At 39.5% G+C, this 24,326-nt stretch overlaps 1 protein-coding gene across 5 annotated transcripts; it reads right to left on the bottom strand.

Annotated features, from left to right (window-relative positions):
* Nucleotides 1-1,305: 1,305 nt before the first annotated feature.
* Nucleotides 1,306-21,442, bottom strand: SMARCE1 (SWI/SNF related, matrix associated, actin dependent regulator of chromatin, subfamily e, member 1). 5 transcript variants are annotated; one of them, XM_059378682.1, is made up of 11 exons: nt 21,353-21,442; nt 19,313-19,364; nt 19,099-19,142; nt 15,997-16,101; nt 11,006-11,086; nt 9,984-10,115; nt 9,559-9,730; nt 5,245-5,417; nt 4,609-4,710; nt 3,761-3,971; nt 1,306-1,581 (listed from the first exon to the last, which is right to left on the bottom strand). In XM_059378682.1, exons 2-11 carry the CDS (start codon nt 19,317-19,319, stop codon nt 1,373-1,375), a joined length of 1,236 nt encoding a protein of 411 aa, XP_059234665.1. In that variant the 5' UTR covers nt 19,320-19,364; nt 21,353-21,442; the 3' UTR covers nt 1,306-1,372. The 5 variants fall into 5 exon arrangements, with proteins under 5 accessions (XP_059234665.1, XP_059234667.1, XP_059234666.1 ...); XM_059378684.1 differs by lacking the exon at nt 15,997-16,101; XM_059378683.1 differs by lacking the exon at nt 19,099-19,142.
* Between the last annotated feature and the right edge of the window lie 2,884 nt (nt 21,443-24,326).

The raw sequence follows: 24,326 nt of genomic DNA, 5'->3' as shown, positions 1-24,326 counted from the left end.
AGAGGGCTTACATTTGTTTATTTACCTACTTCTTAAAAGGTATTTTAAATGTAGAAACGTATTTCCTTTTACTTTTGGAGTTAAAGGCCAACCTTGATACGTGATCTGACTAGAAGGAAACTGATTTTCCCGAATGTCTTGAACTTGAATGCTCCATCAGTTTATAGACGTTGTTGGGTGAGCCAACGGCCCTACCTGAGGATGCAAATCTGTAATGGCTGTGGGAACCCGCTCCCTGCTGTCCCTGCGTTATAGTAACAAAATAAATACACTTGCTTTGCATAAAATTAGTGATATAAACACAGAGACTTTTTTCCACTTATTTATTACATTTGGACCTTTAAGAAACATATATTACCAGATACACCAATATTCAGTAAAAATCTATTCTAGGTTTTGGGAAGCAAACGGGTCACAAACTACCTTGCTTCTAATCTCCAAGACTTTACTAAGAGTTTATCAAAAAGGTAGGCTCTGATCTATGGGATGCTGAGCCTTGAGGTTTTGAGTTTCGATTATTGTAGAACAGTTTCAAAGGGACAAACTGAATTCCTGCTGTTTTCCATCTGGAATGGGCTAATAGTTTTGAAGTTGTCTAGTCCACTGCGAGAATATTCATCTCCTTAAGCTTCGTGACCTATTCTGTCTTTGGAAAACTTGGTAAAAAAGTAATTCTTTTTTCCTGTACAGTAAGGATGAATTTATCAGAACACACCCAATACAAATTATAACAAAAAGCAGTGTACATAATGTGTATACGCCATGTTCATTTTAATGACTACTTTGTAAGTTGGTAACTATTTGAACTATGGAGACTATTTCTGGATCAGTACATCCAAGCTTAGTTGCAGTAAACTCCTTAACACAACTCTTGGTATGTGACACTGATTAAAAATAAAAAAGGTAAGTGAACAAATACATACTCATACATGATTATGTTTTCAAGAAGCTATTCTTTGTGGAAGTATAGAGGAATGGGGACTTCCGGGAAGCTGCTGACGGGAACTGGGAGGTTTAAAGCTATGGCTCTGGTAAGCACCCCAGTGAGCTGTAGGAAGGCATTTGTAAGAGTAGATTGTGCAGCATCAAAGGATCACTCTCTAAAAGAGGTGGGCATTTTCTCAATTAATTTAAATTCTGAGGCTTTCAGTAGTTGAGGGCTAGAAATAAGACCCAAAGAACCATCTTCACAATGGCTCAGGAAAGGAGACTGTGCCATTTGGCTTGTGATGCTAAATGGTCCAAAAGCCTTTGGTGGTGCGATATGGACAAGAAAAATATTAATACACAAACCACATAACACCATTAAAACTCAAAAAACATTTTTTTTTTTCATTTAAAAAAGTATTTAGAACACATAACAAGGCAACATTTATTCTTTCTTCTCGTCTTCTGGGGCGGGGTCCGTTGGCGGCTCCTCCACCGTGGCGCTGTTGCTCTCCGAGCCAGTGTTACTATCACTGGTCCCTTCCTCAGCCATACTGTCCACCCCCTCCTGCCCGCTCTCCTTGTCCTCAGGAGTAGATGTGCCTTCTTCACCATTCTGTTGGCTTTCCGTTGCTTCTTCAAGGTGTGTCTCCTCTGTAATCACACATGTGTCACTGTCAGTTCCAAGACATAAGTTTATTCTTCTAATTATGCCGACAGTCTCGAGCTATGCTGTCTGATGTGGTAGCCACTCACCGCACATGACATTAAGCACCAGAACGAGCTAGGGGGACTGAGGAACTGTTAGCACCTTTGAAACAATTCAGGTTTGAAAATGTACTTCTCAGCTATAAATTTACAAAAGCTAAATACAGACCAAGTATTTCTGATGAAAATTTAGCTTCTAAATTTAGATGTGCTACAGGTAAAAAACACACATCAGATTTTGAAGATTTAGTATGAAAATGAATGGAAAAGTTAATCCTTAAAAATGCTGATTACACGTTGAGATATTGCTTAAGACATACTGGGTTAAATAAATATATTATTATTTTTTAAGATTTTATTTATTTGACTGATAGAGAGACAGGGGGAGTGGGAGAAGGAGAAGCAGGCTCGGCGCTGAGAAGGGAGCCTGATGTGGGGCTCGATCCCAGGGCCCTGGGACCATGACCTGAGCTGAAGGCAGACACTTAACTGACTGAGTCACCCAGGCGCTGCTAAATATATTATTATTAATTCATTTGTTCTCCTTTACTTTAAAAAATGTTAGAAATTTTAAATTACACAGGGACTTACATTTTCTTTCTATTGGACATAATGTTGTTCTGTGCTTTGGATTTAATTAGTGAGAAAGCAGGTATGGAAATGATATAAGGGCAATATTTTAGGTACATTGTTCAATGTTATGCTGGGTTGTTTTCTGTAAGAAATTAAGAACCTGAGGGTTTCTGCTCTAATAGTCTCAATTTTGCTTTTTCCTTTAGCTAAAAGGATAAAATCTGAGTGAAGACCCATAGGCATGCTCTACTCATAAATGACAGAACAGAGGCAAAGGACAGAGTGTTCTGTCTAGTTGCAAAATGAGCAAAGAATCATGCTTCATACCCTAATTCTCAAACTCCTGCTTTAACCACAAAAATATACTAATGCTCCAAATTTGTTAAGATAAAAAATATGTTCACAAAAAAACAGAAAAAGGCTCAGATAATGAAACTTAAAATCTGACTATCTGAAATGCTAATCTGCTGAATGAAATACTGTAGTAACATCTGGTAAAGTAACCTATATTCCATTAAATGTTTTCCTGATGTCAAACCGGAAGTTGTCAGTTGAATGTCAAGTATGACTACTGTCTCTCCCCTTGCTTGCAGTGATGGTCCAGGGAGCCTTTGGCTGTACTTCCTAGAACACTTTTAACTTACTCCTGCTTACACAGGGCACTGGGCAGGGTCAAAATAGTGCCAGAAGGTGAAGTAATCTCAAAATTTCAAATAATCGGTTTAATTGGTATTTTATGAAAGTTTTACATGTTATTTTGTGTCTTGAGGAATGCTTTTAACCAGGAAAATCAGTCTGCCTGGAAGTAAGAACTTCTCTTGGATGGTATCAACCAACCTTCCCCATAAAGGCTAGATAGTAAAGATTTTGGATTTTGTGGGCCAGGCGTCTCTGCACCGACTCAACTACACTATGGTAGCCCCAAAGTAGCCACAGATAATACGTAAACACACAGGTAAGGTTGTGTTTCAACCAAACTTTCTTTACGAAAGCAGGTGGCAGGACAGGATTTGGCCTGCAGGTTTTACTTGCCCAACCCTGTCCTAGGACACCAAAGATGTTTGATCCTAAAAGCAACAACCACATATTACATTTTAGCAATAAAGGTTAAAACACTGAGTGCCAATATCACGTGAAATCCATTTCCAAAGTGGTTTTATAAATCCAGTATTAAGTGATTTTATGTATATTTCCTCATTTTTCCTCTGGAACTCTCAAGGGCTGGTACTAGAGCACCTAAAAGTGAGGAAACAGATTAAGTAATTTATCCACTCCTATGCTAGCAAGTTGTGAAAGAGTATTAGAGCCAGAGATGTCTGACTCCAGGGCCCATATTCTCAACCATTCCTATCACTATACTTCATACACCTAACCCGGAAAATGACATGACTCCATCTGGACAAATAACCAAGACCTCAAATAGCCAGACTAAAGACCAATGCCTCACGGCTGTTTGTACGGACATTCACATTTTACGTCAGGATTTGGAAGATGCGTAGATCAGATAGAGGATAGCCCTTGACACCGACTTTGCGGTCAGCGGGCAGGTTACCTGTCTCCGTCGGGATGCTCTCATCGTCCTTCTTCTCTTCGGTCTTACTCGCAGCCTGCTCCTCCTCAGCAACCATGCTGCTCTGACTGCGTTCAGCTTGTTCTGCTGCCTCTTTCTCTCTTTCCTCCTGCCTTTTTCGAGCCTGCTCCTCTGCCTGTGCAATTTCAGCAGCAATTTTTTCCATATCCACTTCTACTTTTAAACCGCACAACTAGTAGTCAGAAAGAAAGAAAACTCTCTTAGTACTGTTCTTTTCTTACGATCTCTGAACCAGAGAAATTATTTCACGAGTGGCTTTTCTTGGTTATGAACTATATACATATATATGGGGTGGGGAGAGCGATTCTAGGTCTTGTCGTAAACTCCTGTGTCTACAGGAAGAGAAAGTTGCTGTAGTGGCCATGTACCAGCAAGTGGCTGGTGAGGCAATGCTGAAAGCACTGGATTTACATAGAAAGCTTCCAGTTCCTATTTCAAGCTACCAAACACAGGATCTACTTGTTTTAACACAAAGTGTACACTATAAGCTACATTTAATGATTAAGTCTCAATAAAATGAAACAACTCATGACTGCATGCATTTAAATTAAAACACCCAGGGATTCTAGGGACTACAGGCTAGTTAGTACATGTGTGGATACTATATGATATCTTAAACCTACTGAAATTTTGCCAGAAAATGGGAATAATTTCACAAAGCAAAGACCCTTACCATTAGAGCAAAGTTCACCCTATTTGAAAGTGAACAACATTCAATAAAAACACTATTTTGGAGAAAGGAACAAAAACTAAGGAACAAGAACAAAGTCACAGTGATAACAAGTACAGTGAACACAGTGAATTAATACCCTTTTAAGTTCATTGTTAAATGAATCTGTGCTTTCCAGGAATTTCCTCTTCTTTTCCTGGTGTCGCTCCTCTATTTGAAGAAGTTCAGCTTCTAGCTTTCGCTGAAAGACATATGATTAGGCTTTATTACTACTGAATTATTTTCTTGAAAGCAAAATACTTTTTTTAAATGGGCATTTTGTAATGGTCCATGCTTTCTCACAGTGTGACAAAGGTTTCTGAATTTTTAAATTAAATCACTTATTGCACAATGTGTCTAGCTAAGATTTTAAAAACACAAAATGCAGCATAGGGGAGTGACTACAATTAACAAGTATATGTTAAAGAACACTCCTTCAGGCCTGAGTAATTTCTTCAGGAAAAAACATTTAGTTAAGCAATAAAGGTTGAGAAGATATCTTAAAATTCTTAATGTGCAAACTTTCTATCACAAGAGTCTGTATTACAGTTTTAATGACAAACTTATTAAATCTCCAGGAAACCTCTACTACTTCAAGTCTCTTCCCTGAATCAGGAACAGGTTAGACTGAACACAGAAATATTTAGCTCACAGGCTGATACACAGTATAGATTCATGCCACTGGGGCTCTGTGACATAAGCCCAATTTATTTTAACAAATGCTTTGTGATTTTACCTGATGAACCATTAAGGACTGGACCTGTCGTTTGAGGACCTGCATTCTAGCTGTTGTGACAACTGACCGAACATCCGGCACCACACTCTCACTGAGGATTTCACTGATGAGGCGGTGGTTTCTCTGGAAACGGGCGGTGGCTGTATGCTTCATTGAAAAGCCATCATCATAATCTGGCATAAACAAGATGTTTGGAAATGAAGTTGCCAGCAACCATAAACAGGAGACAGTGACAATGTTAACACCTGAACACCAAGAAGCCTTGGTCCTCACTGGTCTAATAAGCCGGCCCTTCCCTGCTCAGGGAGGAGTCTGCTTCTCCCTCTCCCTCTGTACCCCGCCAATGCTCTCTCTCAAAGAAATCAACCAACCAATCAATCAATCAACCAAATCTTTAAAACAAAAACAATCACAAGGGGGCCTTAAGGGCATCATGGGAGCACTGGGGAAGTCATTTCATAAAAATCTCGAGGAGGACATAATGTGTTCACTGGCCAGGGTACTGGTTATTCTCACTCTGTCTGAGAAGGTCTTGAATGGAACACAAATGTAATAAAAACCATGTATCTTCTGGCCTGGAAATCCATCAATAGGAAGACTGCATGTTACAGCGAGACTGCAATGCTGCTGAAAGGTTCACTCTCTTGGTGGTAATTTAAGGCATTTACACCTGATGACAACACAGGAACTGAGCAGTGTCTTTGTCACTGTATTACTTTAATACTAAAGTTATACAATGAAAATGCCCACTGTGGAGAAAACATTATCTCTAGCAATACTGTGTCCCAGACCACCACATACATTTTATTTCATTAAAAAAACCCATTAAAGGGCGCCTGGGTGGCTCAGGGGGTTAAAGCCTCTGCCTTTGGCTCAGGTCGTGATCTCAGGGTCCTGGGATGGAGCCCTGCATTGGGCTCTCTGCTCGGCAGGGAGCCTGCTTCCTCCTCTCTCTCTGTCTGCCTCTCTGCTTACTTGTGATCTCTGTCAAATAAATAAATAAAATCTTCAAAAAAAAAAAAGAAAAAAAGTGTTGAACTTGTGATTAAGTCTAAAAAAAACCCCATTAAAGCCCTAATGCAATTTTATAGAAAAAAAATATTTACTACCAAATTTTACTTTCAATTTTTGTCAATCTATACATGTACATAGTTTTCAGTGCATAAAGATACTATGTTGTTTTCACTCCCCCAAGTTCATATACATACGGCATGGATCTGGTTTATATGCTTATTTTTAATAGCTATGCAATAGCATTTCCTTCATTTCAACCTCTGCTTTATCACCTCCACAGTTTTGGACATATCTGCTAAAAAGCCATACTATCATTTATTTAACATAGTAACTTAAATTAACTCACTTTTAAAATAAACCTTCCTTGGGGCGCCTGGGTGGCTCAGTGGGTTAAAGCCTCTGCCTTCGGCTCAGGTCATGATCCCAGGGTCCTGGGATCGAGCCCCGCATCGGGCTCTCTGCTCAGCAGGGAGCCTGCTTCCCCTTCTCTCTCTGCCTGCCTCTCTGCCTACTTGTGATCTCTATCTGTCAAATAAATAAATAAAATCTTTAAAAATAAAATAAAATAAAATAAAATAAAATAAACCTTCCTCTTAAACAATACACATTAAAATAAAAGTTCCTGGGTACCCAGGTGGTTCAGTCGTTAAGTGTCTGCGTTTGGCTTGGGTCATGATCCCAGGATCCTAGGATCAAGTCCCACATCAGGCTCCTTGCTCAGTGGGGAGCTCCTTCTCCCTCTCCCTCTGCTCCTCTGCCCCCACTGGTGTTCCCTCTCGCTTGCTCTCTCAAATAATAAAAAATCTTTAAAAAATTTAAAAAAAAAATTTTTATTTTTTAAAGATTTTATTTATTCATTTGACAGAGGGAGAGATCACACAAGTAGGCAGGAAGGCAGGCAGAGAGAGAAGAGGAAGCAGGCCCTCCACGGAGCAGAGGGCCTGAAGCGGGGCTCAATCCGAAGACCCTAAAATCATGACCCACTGAGCCACTCAGGCACCCTAAAAAATAAAAATTTTTAAAAATTTAAAAAATTAAGAAAAAGTTCCTCTCTGAACCACCTAATCATCTTAGTGTCCCACCAGAGGTGGAGGGACCACACTTTAGGAAACTTTGCTTGAGGCCCAAATTGTACTGCTGTGTCCCAGTTTAGCACCTCCCTTATTATTTGGTAATTAAGTAGTTCCCAAAATGCTCATCATCATAAACACCACAGCTACAAACTGTTGTACAAACTACTTTTTGTCTCCTTTCAAGTAATTTCTTTAATGTATTTCTGAAATTAAAATTACTGGAATATAGGATACCATTAAAAAAAATTCTGGGGGTGCCTGGGTGGCTCCAGCTCAGGTCATGATCTCAGGGTCCTAGGATTGAGCCCTATATTGGGCTCTTTGCTCAGCAGGGAGCCTGCTTCCTCCTCTCTCTCTGCCTGCCTGTCTGCCTACTTGTGATCTCTCTCTCTCTGTCAAACAAATACAATAATTTTTAATAAAAAGAAATTGTGACCTTATTTTTTTAAGTTTTTCATATTCACACTTAAGATTACACATGGTATATTCATGCTATCTCTATCTGAACTGTATATACTTTTTTTTTGCTTTCTTCTTTCATTTATATGGTTCTAGTGTTGAACTCTGGGAGGGGAAAAAAGTCTTAGCAATCTGGGTTTGTCTTTCCTTACCCTTAGAATTCTGACTTTTGGGGGGTAGGCTTATATTTTCTAGTTATTTTCAAATTCACCAGCTCTTCATTTTACCTCATTTTCTAAAATGTCCTTTAAAAAACCTTTCGCTGTCTTATGTGGAAGCTGCATAAGCCTTTTCTAGAATAGCAGCAGGCAGCCACTATGCTCACAGTCCTTCTCTTGGACTGATGCTAACTCCCCCCTCGCAAATTTCCTCTTCTGCTATTTCCGAGGCATAAAGTCCAAGGTCTGAAGTGACTCTTATCCTGGCATCTTCATTTTCACCTATCCTTTCTTACCAGCAGCTTTCAGTTCTTACCTTAAACTTTCTAAAACATAATGGGCTGAAGTCTACGGAACAGAGAAGAGGATGTTTTTCTGAAAACTGTTCCTGAGTCAATCTCTGAAGTCCTGCTCAGTTCACTGTCCCCTCTCACCTAAAGAAAACTTTTAACTGCTTCTACTCGTGGCTTCCGTGTTGCTAATCTTTGTTGATACTCTTCTACTCATCTCTCATCCTTCCAGTTTTTCGTAGACTGGATCTTCTTTTCTATTTGTTAGTTCTGTATGTTTTTCTTGCATTAATCATCCAATCTGAGTAATTCTGGCCTGTTTGCTAGCATGTCCTTGACACTCAGTATGGTTTCTAATTCATATTCTATTATTATTTACATTATTCTTGTCTCTTCTGTATTTATGAGAGTATTTGTCAATATCCTAGTCCATTCTTTTTAAAAACATATTTCCTCCCTCTCCTATGGGGTACATGTTTATTCATGTTTTTAGTGGCATTATTGCTTCCTTTCTCCACAGTATCTTTCAAGTTCTTACAAGCCTTCTCTTTATACCCCTACTCTGAAATGGGGTCTTCTTTTCTTAATGTTTTGTTGCTTGCAGCTGGAGCCTCTAGCTTTTTCCACATCATAGCAGCACATGAGAAAATGTGATTTATACAGCAGGCGTGACTCATAGAGGAATATGGTCCCTGATGCAGGGGGGTAGTTCTGAGGCTCCTTGCAGCTTCAGACCCTGCCTGGCTGCAGAGACCAAGGATGTAATCTGTATACCTGCAAACGAGTCATGGAAAGCCAATCAGGAAGCTCTGCTGTTTGTGTGTACATACATTTGTGTGTGTGTATAAAGTGTGCATGTGTGCACCCTCATGTGTTATCACAGGCCATGCTGGATTTCTGAATTAACTGGAAAACAATTTCACAATGCTTCTCCCCACTCATTAACTTTCTCCCTGGAGAGCCTTTAATTCAAGAAGTTTAAGGAATCAATAGGAAAACATGATGTTAACCAGAAAGCATGAACTTTTTAAAAGCAGTTGAGCAAAATTCTGATTGTGACTCAAAAGCCTTTCCTGCATTCTGAGCATAAAGATTCTGATAAACAATAAATAGGTTTTGCTATTTTCTACACCAACAAGGATGTATCTTTTTTTTAATGGAAACGTCACATGCAGATCTTAAGATTAAGTAATCAAAATATTGAAATGGCACTTATATGCTTTGTTTTCCATTTAGGTAGGACATTAACTTGGTGATTGCTTGTATTTTAAGTTCTTGGAGAACGCATAAACAAAACCCCATTTTTGTTTTTTTTTTTACCGTCTGGATCTTCAGCAGGCTGGATGCTCATGTACGGCTCTCCTTTCTCCATGCGAGACTGTCTCTGTCGACTTTCTTCCTCTAAAGCAGCTTCTGCACGACTTTTTGCATTTATGTAAGCAAGGTATGCGGGGGAATTATGATAGGCCTTCATAGATTCATTGTACTCTATCTGAAATTCAAATATTTTTCAGTTTTGTAATTAACATATTACAGGTTATATGGATAGCTTTATCTCATTAGAATATCAAAAGGCAGAATTATCTCCTTTATACAGACAAGGAATCTGAAGCCTAGAGAAAGTGACTTGACCCAGCAGAGACAGTACAGCCTCAGCTGATTAGATCTTTTGTTTCTTTCACAAAGAACAAGCGAATGTTTATGCATTTTATATAGTCTCCACCCCACTGAGGTCCCCATTCTACCTTTTCTGCTTCGTATTCGTTTAAATATTCTTGTTTTTCTTCATCAGTGAGATCTCGCCACATGCCACCAATAATCTTGCCAATCTCCCACAACTTTAGGTCAGGGTTGGAAGCTTTAACTTGGTCCCAGACCTTAAAAATGAAACATGAAATTTCAGTATGGATGCCTAAAAATACAGAACTTTAAAAATACTTTTAATAGAGAAACTTTTAAACATAAACAAAGGCAGAAGGAATAGTATCAAATCCCCATGTTCTCATCAGCCCACTGCAACAATTATCAATAGATGGCCAATCTCATTTCTTTTGCTGGATTAATCCATGGCAGATCTCAAGACATCTCCAATCACTGGGGTGTTAAGATGAGATAACCCAATAACACAGTCTCTGTCTCTCTAAAAGTTCACAGAATTTAGAAGGAAAGTGGTTAATCTGCATAACACAACAGACCATATCATCAAATACATGTATAATAAGTGTGATCCCAAATTTTTAAATAGTGGTGAAAACAGCTCAAAGCCCTTACTATTAATAAAGATATTGGCTCTCTTTGTTACTTTAAGAGACTATAGGTTCATCACCAAACTAAACCGCAAGGGAAAATTCAAAAGTGTAAAGAAAATGAAAATCACCATGAGCTTACTCTGTAGAGATAACCACTGCTTTCTAGGCTTTTTTCTTCTTCAAACTAACACACTGTTGCTATTGTTTTTATACAAAATAAGATAATATATGTAGTTCTATATGCTTTTTTTCACCTCACATTTTTCTCATGTCACTGAATTTCTCCAAAGGGCTACGTAACACTGTCTAATGGACTTAAATGGTTTTTTTAATCATGTTCTTCTTGCTGGATTTTAGTTTCAGAATTCTGAAATCAGAACCAAGTTCTTTAAAAACTGCAATTCCTCATCCTTTCCTCTGACTATACACAGAAACCCTGGCTATGCCATTATGAAATCTGATGTAAAGCGAAGCAGCAAAGAGAACAGTCCTTCCTCCCTCTGGCTCCTGGCACCTACCTTTCTGCTGTACCTCATGTAGGGCATCAGCGGCTTATCTGGTGGCTTTGGGGGTTTTGGAATCGTAATACCAGAGGATGCCTACAAAAGAGTTAAATACATTCATTATTCAACTGCAAGTAATTCACCAGCAAAACGAAAAGAGAGTCCCTTAAAAATTTCTAATGCGCCTTTCTTCTACTCGTCCATGGATACAAGATTCTTATATTTTCTCCACTGAAAATAGCTATCACTGCAAATTCAGAAATATTCACATCAAAAGAAAATAAAGAAAATGACTTTAGGTACATTATTTTAAAATATTTTACTCGGCAGATTTTTGCTACTGCTTTGACAACCTGGCTGTAAGAACAAATAAAGTATTACATAATAATCCATACACTGAAAATATATGGTTACATATCACATGTCCCATGTTTAGGACATAACCTAGCACCCTTTAATTGTGCTTAATTTACCATTACACATACAGTCAACACTTGATTATCTGCTGGAGTCTAGGCTCCTTCAGCACTTACCACTCTCACACTGTCTGCAGGGATTTTTGTGTCTACTTGTACTATTCCAGGAATGCACGACACCCCTACATAAACAACACCCCTACAAAAACTACCTTCTAGGTTCAAAACAGAAAACAAAATACCTTATTTCCTTTATCAGGACTAGAGATTTTATTTTTCTTAAGGTTCTAGGTCCATATCTAGTGGCTTTCTATAAAGGGGATCAAGAATTATAAACTAAAGTCATGCCTTTTCTTGTCCTCAGTCCTAATAATAAAGTGGGAGTGGATGAGTTTACCCAGGGGCAGAGAAATTGCAGCCCAATTGGGTTATTTTTGAGGCCTTATACTGATTAAAAATTTTGGTTTAGTGGGGAGAAAAAAAATGAAAACACAAGCAGGAGGGAAAACTAAAAATATTTTTTAAAAAGGTAAAGAAAAAAGTGGAATAGAGGGAAAACAAAGGCGAAGAAAAAGATGAGAGACCGGTTCTTTCTGTGGAATAACAGCTAGGTAAATGAGAGCAGGCAGCGTCTAGTGGGCGCCCCAGATAACTGCGATCCACAAGCGTCTATTTCTGAACTTAGTTTCAGCTTAACATATATGACTACCATTGATCAAGGACCCAGAATAAATTCATCATGGCTGAATCACATTTATTTCCCCCCAGTTTCTAGGAGACAACGGATATTGATTCTTCTTGACGGGCTAGAGGGAAGAGGTGTTGGCTTCGCTCTAATTATCAAAGGACAGGGACTGGCAAATCCTCATAAGGAGACTAAGAGATATTTGGATCCCTTGCCCTTCAGTTGCCCAAACTCCTCCTTTCTGGGTTGGGACACCAATTATAACCTTATTTTTTAATCCACACTAATCTCTGAGATTAGTGTGTCTGCCCAATTCCACTGCTTTCAAACAATGCTTCCTCCTCCTAGGGTGAGGGTCTTTCTCCATCCCTACATATTTTGAGTAACTCTGCTTCTTCTTACATGAGATTGTTAGAAAGCAGATCACCTTTGAAACAGTATTTCCTCTCGTCTTTCCACTCCTCCCATACATTCATGCCATACCTCATGCTGGTGCCCATGCAGACAGACCCTGGTTTTTTTTTAAGCCAGCATTGGGCAATGGCATGAGGTAAGCCAGAAGGGATAGACACTGTCAACAGCAATCATATGAACCTCCTATAAGCCAAGACAAGTTCAGTCTCCAGGTCTGTAGCTCTTTCAAGGAGGGGTAAGGGAACTCCTATGAGGCTAACTTTACTTTACATCATAGGTTCAGAGCAAGATACACAAAGGTCTGATTTTTCATATGTAAAGCTACTAGAAAGCATTTCCAATTTATATCCAACACAAACCTTCAGAATTCCATGAAGTCGGTTACAAATAAAGTTGGAATTGTGCCAATAATTGAAGTTGGTATATCACCACTAACAAATTTTCTTTAAAGAGATAAAGAACTCTAAAATGTCTATGTTTTAAATATATTGACTTAAAACACTTCAAAAACAAATCATAGTAATATAAGCTCTACTTTTCAAAGAATATTTTCATTTGAATGAAACAAGGCTCTATTTCATTGATTAGGCAATTTATAAATACAAACCAAACCAAACCAAACCCAAACAATAACCGCAAAGTTAAAATTTAGCTGGTTTTCAGGACACTAAAGATTTTTATGTCTAAACATTCTTAATTTATTTATCATCTTAGCAGACATCTTTCTACCATGTTTTAAACATTACTCTTTACAAAAAAAAAAAAAAGGCAATTTGCCCTCAAGACACTTTAACCTTATTTTGATGAGAGTCCATCAGAAACAACCCCTGCTTTCCTGTACTCCTCTGACTTGAGGAGTGAGAACTGCTGGGCCCCTGACTAAATGGCCACGTGGTTACACCTTTGGAGGGAATGTTTCCTTTCTTAGCAGTTTCTTTCCTTGTTTCTATCAGGAAAGCTACCTCTAGTAGCAAATGTCCCTCTTTATAATTTTCTGCTTCTACCTGGCAATGAGTTGGGGGAACGTAAAAACTATGCTTAGCTAAGTTAAAACTGTGCTTATATAACAGTAATTCCTGGAATCGCCTATGCATAAAGATCATGATTCTGTGAAATTTATTTTGGCCACTCAAGAGATTTTGTTGTTGTTTCTTCTAATTCTTCCTTTTCTCTGGTAAAGTTTTCTTCTAGAATGGACTTTCCAATTAGCACAAAAATAAGCCATTTTTAACATCTCAAACTGTTTTCACACCTGTACTTAGGAGAATGTTAACCACCATCTGAGAGGACTAGGAATGAATTCCATCTCATGGCTATCACAGGCACTCCAAAAGTTTCAACACGCTGTAAAAAGTCTCACAACTATTCAAGTGTACTAGAGTCCTGAGGGAAACCAGATGTTCTACAGAGCCTATCGGAAGCTACCAGATAGGGTTTCAGACTCATTCTTTCAAATCGCTGACTTAAGGCTATTTGCAAACAGTGATACCCTATAAGGAGCCTAAAAGAATAAAAAAAGGTAACACATTATCGGGGTCATCTTAAAATAAAATACTTCTATAATGGTCAAAATCACATCCTTTAAGTCCTAACAAAGCTTCAGTTAGATATATTAAAAAAAGTTGTGTAAAACTTTAGGCATAACTAATTTTCTTAGACAGCAATTCAGTGACCTAAAAGTTGAAGGGGCTGGGATTAAGAGAGGCTAAAAGCCTTCAGTTTCTAGGCCCCTTCAGGTTAAGTCTAGACAGCAGTTTGATTACACTTCAGTCTGGTGCTGAGGACAATAATACCAAAAAAACTAACACAAAGAACCCAAATGCCAAATATTCCATGCTCAACGACCCTCCTGTACTAATCCATCCCAAAGCTAGAGCCAACTCCAAAAGCTAGGTTCGAACATCCCCAAGAGGAAATGAGGAGGAACAGGTAATTGACTCTAGCCCCGAGACAGTGGATGACCTTTCCTTTTCCTACTGAATGATCTCTATTAACAGAGAATTCCCACAGATACATCCAAGTTAGGAACAAAATGCTTATACAAACTGAAACACAAATGATTCTAATAATACAGTTATCACCATTTCTATTCCATTCATGTAGATAATCAAGAGCTGACTGTATAGAGCTATTAAAATGTAATCATTCTCTTGTTCACTCCTCATGAATAATTTTCTGCATTAACATGAATGATCCAAAATTGACTCTGCTCCTTGTTTAAATTAATTCTTTATCATTGGATAACCTTGCCCCCCATAACACTTGTGAAACACATTTAGGCCAGGGAAAACACATACCGATGTACATAAAAATTGTATGCATTGTGAAATGCATACATACACACACTTTGTCAAAATTCTTTTCAGATACCATGAAATATGCATGGCACATAAAACTTGATATGCTTATGAAGTACAAATTATGCAGAAACAATGAAAAATTTAGACAAACAAAACCTATCAAGCTAAGCAATATGCTTACCAAGATAGACATATAGTTTGATAGTTACAAGCTTTTTGCTCTAGCTTGACTACAGGGTGAGAGGGCTCTTTTGAAGTCACATTAATTATTTATGAATATAGCAAACAAAAACCAAGTATTAAAAAGTTTACAGCCATTCTGGGTTGTATAAATTCTCACCAATGCCACATTCCAACATATGTAGGTATTTGGCTTTTGGATTTATTTTTATTTACTTTTGGTAAATCATTTTTACATTTATTTCTTAGCTACTTAAGCTTCCTTGAATGCAGTTTAAGATGATTCTAAAATAGATATCTGAAATATATCACTCAATTTTGGGTGTCTTAGGTTGATCATTTAAATGAAACATCCTCAGTTTCAGAAATTATACCCCTCTCCTACAGATTATAAGTACACTTTTAGTTGTTGGTATCAAGTCTGGCATGTCAAATTAATTTCATTCAACTTGCATCCTGCAATTCTTTGAAGTTATATTAAATCTCTTTTTAACTGGAGAGAAATGAATCTCAGGAAGTTGAATATTAAATCCAAAAGACAAATAATTATGTGTAGCAGTTCAAACTGGTAGGCCAGCCGAAAAAAGCCCAGGTCCGTAAGCTGGGCTTTTACTCAGAAACTAAGTTCTTGAGCCTGATGCCAATTACCTTAAATGAAAGATACTCTTTATCTCAAAAAGGGTATTTTAACCATAAGAAACTCTAGGTTTATCTACATATAGTATAAGCAGTAAGTGCCCAGGGCTTTAGCTCACCAACCACCAAACAGAATGGATTCTTCTTTTCTTCTACATACATATCCAGATTTCACTGTTCTTTTGTTTTTTGTTTTTGTTTTTTTTTTTTTCCCAGTTTAAGATCATACAATGAATGTTTAAAATAGTCAAAAAGCCAGGTTAAAAAAATTTTTTTTTAAATGGCTGTGCTGCTGATTCAAAAGGACCTAACTCTGGAGGCATTTCTGGTCAAATCCAGTTGTTTGCCGGATGCTGTAATAGTTGATTCTCCTACCGTGACCCGGCTGTTGGTGCCCGGGTTCCCTCCCAGCCTGTAGTTGTTGTAGGCGAGATGACTGTATGGATTGTATCCCACAAACCCTGGTGTGCTGGGCATTTGCTGATGGAAACAAATGAGACAAAAACACGAATGAGAAATGAGCTCAAACGAGGAAAACACAGAAATGAAAAATGATCTGCATATGGCATGCAAAAGCAACCTGAATTTAAACAAGCAATGATGTGTTGTAACTGTTCTTTATCTTTCATTGGGAAACCAGTCTGCAAGTGGTTTTTTCGTTTTTTGGTTTTTTTTCCCTTTCTTCCCTTTCTTTCTCTTTACAGGGGCAAGTCGTGTTTATCGTCAGCGTGAGTGTGTGTGCTTGTTTTTTCGGAATAAGCAATATACTGAAGTGTCTCAAACACTCCGGATTACTTTATGGTCAATAATATGATATAACAACTTAGCAACAGGTGTCTGAGATAGGAAGGCCTGACATGTGATAAACTAGAAGTCTGAAACACTTTACATGCAAAACAAAATGTGATTTACTTGACAGTTATGCAGATGCCACCAATGTATTTATCTACTAAGAACAAATAAAAACAAGAAATGGATTGTGTCAGAGACAATTTTAAATCCTTCTATATAATGTGAAAAATGAAAAGGTACTCAAATCAGGAAGTCAGAGTAGTCAGTAGAAAAGAACTTATGTGGGATTCAATGGGTGTCACATACATGATTTCAAAACAAAGACTTGTAAGAAATGCATGGATTTCATTCAGGGGTGCTATCTGATCTTTTAAACCCAGTCATTCTTTTTTTTTAGGCTTTCTCTTCCATCTCTTCTTTGATCCATCTTCCATAGGTCAATCATGAACACTTTCTGCCATTTAATTTTAATGTGAACTACTTTCCTAGTTTACAGACTTGAACTTCATTTTTTCATCTAGTTTCAATACCTTTGATCCTTTCAAAACACAACTGCTCATTGCAGCAATGGAATTATTGGTTTCATGAATTATGTGTTGATGTAATCAAAAATGGGCTCTTAATATAGCAGTGCCCTCATGGTTAATACAATGACGTCTAATGTTCATGAGAATAAAGGTATAATGCATAAAAAGGATATAGCGAAGAGAAACCAAAAGTAGGGAATTTTATCTAATGAAACTCAACCAAAACAACTAATTTAATTTTAACATGCAATTAACAATATGAGCCCTCAATTGTAGAATGTAAAATACACTTAACACATCCCAACTAAGCTGTGGCTGTTATGAACACAATTTTCTACAACATGCCGCTGCACATATCCTTAGTGTCCAAAAGAAAGATATTCAGGCTGATATTACATTTGAAACTCTTTAGGAAAAGAGAACAACTGATCAATTCTAGTCTGTATAGTTATAAAAGACGCAAATTAGGCATATTTACGTAGGCAAAACACAGATGAAGTATCAAAGGCACAAGAGAAGTGTATATTACTTGGAGTGGTACATTGGGTGGTGGTGGTGGTGGTGGTGGTGGTGGTAGTGGTGGTGGTGGTGGTGATGGTAGAATGGAAAAAAAAAAAAAAGGAAGGAAGATAATTCATTTGATATCCATTCTGTTGGCTGTCCTAATCCCTAGTCTTCTTTATTTTATGTGTCAATGTGAAATTACAATAGTACAGAAATAGGACTAAAGAAAGGCCAAAAAAAAAAAAAAATCCCTTTCTACATTTGAGAAGTCATAAGGGGACACTTGGTTTTTGAGCTATTTTTATTATCCCAAAAAATCAAGTTTGTCCTCCAGAGATTATACACTGTCAGAGGCAGTATATACGTCAAAATGACATCTTCAAAGGTTGCATAAAGAATGAAAATCACTGTTCAACATTATGAGGCAATAATGTAATAAAGTTACGGGAATTAAAAAAAAAATCAAAACTAAAACATTACAATTATACCATTTCCAAAATTGAAGTACATGGTTAGCTCTTTGAGGTCAGGAATCTCAACTGTTCAACTCCACCTGTATAGCCACTAGCAGAGGGCCAAGGAGATGGTCATTAAGAAATGTTCTTTGATTTAAGAAAGAAAACAAACCAAACACAGGACTTTAAGATCTACTGGAAGTAACTTTAGAAACTATATGTTACTATGTTACATAAGTTGAAATGAGAACATGAGATACAGTATCTCTTTTAAGAAGTATCTTACTAAGAGAAACAAATTGTTGATAAAGGTAACTAAAGCATACATCTGAGGATTAGTAAGTAAGAGCAGTCATCTAGTGGAGAAAAAAAATTACACAAGGACCTAATTAGTAAGCTAGCCTGCAATTTTGGGGATAAGGGGTCAGGAAGGAGGGCTAACAGCTATTAAAGAACTGCTTTTGTAGGCCATGGTCAATGTTAACAGTGTTTTTTTAAAGACAAAAAAAAAAAAAAAAAAAAAAAAGAAAACCCAAAAAACAACAAGGAATCCGTTTCAGCAAGGCCTGAATAGTTCCTGTTAGATTTGTTTTGTGGATTGGATGGTTATTTTACATGCTGTCCAAGCTGGGCCAGAACTTGCTTGATGAAAAACCTAGTTCACAAGTATTATTTAGAAACTTGAAAACATATTCAATAGGCAGGATCTGACCCACAGATAATGAAATCCTTACTTAAACAGCTTGAAAAATAAAAATTTACAATGAGTGTTATTATGGTACTGGATGCTTTACTGTTTAATATGAAAATTATATATAAACAAAGAGAGAAAGTGTAACCAGTTGAAGGTTAGGTTTAAAAATAATAACAAATGCCAGATTGAGCATTCACTCAATATCAACTTTTAAGACTCTTATAGAGATTAACTAGAAAGAGATGTTAAGCTTATCATTTATTTCCCATTTAAAAAAGAGAACTGAGCAGAGGAGGTTGGAATTTCAGCAGTATGTTTCTTTAAATGTTGGGATCGGTTCAAGGTAAGATGCAGAGAGTTATTTTATTTAGTAGGAAGTGCTGTTTTTTGGCTGAATTTTTCATCCTGTTGCTGTGATGATTGAGTGACTGTCACTGGAAGACATCTGGGTTTTTGTATCAAGGCCAGACTTGGCTATTACATTAACAAGAAAATTAAAACTTACTGTTGCAGGAGCTGGGGTGGGAGGTGGGGCATAAGATGGTCTTTCTGTTTGAAAGAAAATAAATAACTTCTTGTAAACAACTGAGATATAATACTATGCAACAAAACTACCAATGGTCCTGTTTTGAAGAAAAAAAAATGAGAGTATTTTGGAATTCCCATTTGCTAGGGCATTAGTCTCTTATTAATAGATAAATATAAAAAATGAAACTTACTTGACATTTTGGAAGATTAAGTTCTCAGTTCCTTAAGAATGAATCTGAGACACTAAAATAAAAAAAAAGAAAAAAAAAAGAAAAAAAAAGAGAATCAAAACTCAGCAAGCATAAGAGATGTTTTCCTAAAGAATAGGGTAGTTTAATTGGTATTTCTTAGTAAAATTACACTACCTTCTAGTAATCAAATCCTTTGCATATTTTACTAAATCTTATAGGTCATTTGGATCATCAGAATTAAACGACTAAAACAAATTACTGGGGATATTAAAAGTAATATTAGACGTGTACTTTCAAGTTTTTTCTTGCCACCTCCTTCATGGAAAACATTCTGCTAATGCCATGTAAACATTTAAACTGATAAAAATATAATGACAATAGAATGTGATGTATTAACAGGGCCCACCCCAACAAGGCCTACCAGATACTAACAGCTCACTGATCAACAGCAGCTCTACCTTCCTCTTAGAGTAACAAGTTCTATTAAAACAAGCCAGCATTTTATTTCTGGAGGCAGTGCAAAAGGTAACTGGTTGATAAAGAGCTTCACATTCTCTTAAAGTGGTAAATAGCTTTGTATCTCCTGGGAATAACTTCTGAGCCTCTACCTGAAAAATTCATTAACCCTTCACAGTCCATTTCAAAATATATATCTCAAGGGAGATTTCGTGATAAATTACTTGGGGAGAACAAATTGCTTCCTTCTCTGTACTCCTATCCAATTCACCTAAATCTATAATATTGTTCATTACATTGTATTATACCTGTTAATATGGCTAAACTGTAGAACAGAGGCCATCTCATTCATTATCGCAGTCCCAGCACCTAGCTCAATGCTTACATTTGGTCCTAGTATTACCAACTCTGAACAAGAACATAAAGGCATGAGCTTGTTTCTTACATCAATATACATCACACACAATGTGTACAAAAAGACAAACATTTTAGAAAAAGAGCAAATAACTTCTATGACTACTGGAGTACTTTCATCAAACATTACGTGAAACAAGCATGATGCTTTTGCTTCTCTTCTACATTTTAAGGGAAGTCCCTGGAATAGAAGGAATCAGAGGACTGTGTGGAAAGAAGTATTTTTTGAACAGCCCAACCTGGGTCTCTCCCTCTTTCGGTAAGAACCGGGCAGAAACCATGGACTCGGGTGATCTCCTTCCTGCTCAACATGGGGGTGGGGGTGTGCTGTCAACAACAAGTAGGCCTCGCTGTGAGAAGCGCTGATAATAACTGCCAAAGCTCCCCGGTACATCACACTATTGTTAAGACTTCAAAATTACTGCTGTCGTCTGCTACGATAAAATTCTAAGGGTGGGCTTGTACATTCGTCTGCCACTGGACCCATCCCTGGCGCCTGGCATAAAATACTAGATACTTGTTGAAGACTTTCTACGGGGCGGGCTTATCACTTATCTCGGTTCAGGGTCGCAACTACCCTTCGAGATATGTATGGATATCCGTACTTTACACAAGAAAAATGGGAGCCTCGGCGGCGAGTTTAAGTAACTTGTCTAAAGCCACACAGCCAGGAAGTGCCAGAGCTGGGTTTCAAACCCAGGCCAGACTGTTTCCGAGCTTTCGCTCTCCGCTCTCCACTCGTAGCCACACCGAGTGTCCTCGGTCGCTGCCGAACCAAAGGGAAACCACCTTCCTGGGGGGGGGGAGGAGGGCGGGATGGACCACGGACTTGGCTTGCCCCAAGGGGTTCCCCTGAGGTCGCTTCCTTCAGGTTGTGGTGCTGAATGCACGTCACTAACAACTCCACTAAAGAGGAATGCATGGGTGCCCTGACCCATGTCGCGGGGTTAGTGGAAGGGGCAAATCTTGCCGCCGGGGAGGGGCCCCAGACGGGACTCCCTCCCGAACCCCGCTCCGCTAGGCCTCAAGGAGGCCGCAACCGGCCCCCAGCTCTGGGCCCGCGGCCCAGCCTGAACCCCAGCAGCCCCCGGGAACTCGAGGTCCAGTCAAGCCGGGACACCGCGACTCGCCACCCTCCCGACCCGCTCGGGCCCAGTCGGAAGCACTCACCCGCGGGCAGAAAAAGCGCCCGCAGCTCCGGCCTCGTTTCCCTTTGTCCCGCGCACGCCCCGCCCCTCGCGTCCGGAGCGTCCGCACTCGCACTTTCCACACTCTTCTTAATTGCTTTCCAGCCCTTCCCCCGACTCTTTTTGAAAAAATAAAGCTCCAGGTGAGGATGCGGTGATGCTCCGTCCGGTCAGGGATTTTTTTCAGACCCCACACGTTCTACAAAACCCCACGAATGTGGGCACGCTCCAGGCCGGGCGCCGATTCGTCACGGCGGAGTGGGCGGAGGGGCCCGGCGGCGGGAGAGGCCCGAACGGCCGCCGCGCGGGGCCGGAGCCGCTGCAGGTGGTGTGGCGGCAGGCGCTGGCCAAGGCTTCCACGCGCGGGGCCGGAAGACGGCGGGGTCTCTCCGGGTGGAGGAGCTCGGAACCACTGCGGCCGCGGCGGCCGGGCCTCCGCTACGCCGGCGGGTGGTGGTGGTTTTTTCCGGGTTCTTCCTTGTTCTTTCAGTCGGTGAAAGAGTCTATACTTCAGCAAGCGAAGGATGGAGGCGAAGGCGACCGGGTTCGCGCAGTTTCCGTTCCCACGCGCGCCTCGCGGGGCTTCCTGCCTTAACGGCTAGGCATGAACCCTTGACCAAAAGCAACACGGACCTTTTTAGTTTTTCCAAGCGCGCGTGTGTTGTAAGTGCCAGGTTTCTGAGCCGGGGCCCAGAGATGGAAATCCCCTCGGCCAAGGCTGTGCGCCCTTGCCGCGCGGGGAGTGCCACTCGTCTCTGCCCAGCGCTGCCCTGGCTCATCCCCACTTTCAGCTTCTCTGTCCTTCCGGATCCTGCTCAGATTCTCACAGTGGTGCCCTCCTGGAACTTCCCCCCCCCATAGTCCTTCCTCTGAACTCCCACGGTTCTTTGGTAACTTCACTGTACTCTATACCTGATCTATTGTATTGAACTGCGTTTGTCATCTCCCGTGCATTACAGCGCATTACAGGACATTTCAAGACCCATTACAGTGGGTCTTGAAAGAAAAGGTTCAGTTACTCTGCAATGGCCATCTTTCTATTGCTTAGAAAGCAGTTCTACTTAGGGCTTGATTCATTGTCAGATGGTCAGTAAATGGGAACAGAGACAGGTTTCTAGTCTAGTCTAGTCTAGTCTAGTCCAAGGTTCTTCTCACTAAATCATGAGTACATTGGTTTACCAGTACTACCCCTTTCCTTGGCTGTATAAACACCTGGCCTGTGCTGTGGGCCACTGAGAAGGGAGAAGGATCTGTAATTTTTTAAAAACACTGTTGACATTTGGTGACTGTTTGGATTCTTGGGCTGCTCTTAGGTGCTTTTCTGTGTGCCAGCAGGGACCAGGGCATCTCCAGAAGTCTGCACAGCCAGGCATAAGTGACATTTTCTGTAATTCTGCTTCCAGTATTTTTATACTCATAAGTAGGGGTTGGTGAAATTGAAGGGGAAGACTGAAAGAGAGGTCATCAAAGGGTAATAGGTAGTCTGAGTTGTACTTGAGTTAATATACAGTTGACCTTGAACGGGGGGAATAGGTGGGGTGGGTTGGGGACCTCCCCTGATTGAAAATCCAGCTGTAACTTTTGATGCCCCCCAAACTTACCTACTAATAGTCTACTTTTGATTGGAAGCTTTACTGATAACATAAGTGGTAGGTTAGCACATATTTGGTACCTTAGATGTATTATGTACTGTGTTCTTACAGTAATACCTAACTTTGTCTTAAAATTTCTTTGGCATTTCTAGGCTATACAGTTCCTCTGCATTTTCGAATTGTTGCAGATCTCCAAAAAAAATTTCCCAGTGTATTTATTGGGGGAAAAAATCCATGTGCAAGTGGACCTGCACAGTTCAAACCCATGTTGTTCAAGGGTCAACTGTATTTGAAATTGCATTTTTAGTATAAAAGCATCTGAGACCTATAAAAGACTAATGTAAGATACATGGAGCTTCAGCAAGGATCTCAGTACCTTCTTTCTCTCGTCTTGTCCAGCACCTCCCGCCTGGGTTCTTCCCTGCACTTGGGGTTATGGTGGGGGATTGGGCAAGTGCAATGCTGGGGCAGGTGCTCCATTGTGTCATCTCCAGGCAGTCCTCAGCAGGTGCTAGATGTTACACTGTAGTGAGAAAGAGATGGCACAAAAATGGTGGGAAAAGAAAGGAGGGGAGCTGAGTGTGACAGGGGCACTGATGCACTTTCCCACCTCCTCATCTTTACTTAAATGCCATCTTCTCAACGGGTCTTCTCAAACCTTTTTAGAATTGCAGCTCATTTTCCAGCTCTCTCCATGGTCTTTGCTTCATTTTTCTCCTATAGCTCCTATCATCACCTAACATACTATATTTGTTATAGATTTTATTTTGTTGTCTTTTTCTTCTCATCAGAATAAAGGCTTCTTGAGGGTGGGGACTTTTCACATCTGGAACAGTATATGGTACGTCCAGGTGCTCAGTATTTGCGGAATGAATCAATGGGTATCTCATTTTCTCTGCTTGGCTCTTTTCCCACTCCCAGAGAGTTGTAAAATTAAGAAAGAGTACAGACAAAATATAATGGGGAAAAAGTCTGTTCCCTAGTCCTGAAGAAATTAAGACTGAAGAGAAAAATATTCAGCAAGACAGACTCTGTTTACACTGAGTTGTGGTGTCCCGTCCCCCCCCCCCCGCCCCCCGCAAGCGAACTCAGGTATGATCTTGTATGTACTGGGGTATTTATGGGAATGAGAGGACAGACTTTTGGAATGGTGGTTATTCCTAGAAAATATGAGATGCATCATTAATTATGACTAAACTATTATAACTATAAAGGTTGTTAGGAGCCCTCATAGAAGCCTAGTCTTAGGCCCAAGTAGTTTAGTTTTCTTTCTGGCAGCAAGACCCAGAAACTTGGCCTGCTTTCCTCTCTGACACTTAACTGTACTTTTCTGAGGTTCTTCCTCCCCCCCAAACAGGGAAGCCA

Source organism: Mustela nigripes, chromosome 16 (assembly GCF_022355385.1).
Source record: "Mustela nigripes isolate SB6536 chromosome 16, MUSNIG.SB6536, whole genome shotgun sequence".
Taxonomy (NCBI): Eukaryota; Metazoa; Chordata; class Mammalia; order Carnivora; family Mustelidae; genus Mustela; species Mustela nigripes.
Note: the sequence above shows the minus strand (reverse complement) of the source record. Positions and strands in the feature narration are given on the sequence as shown.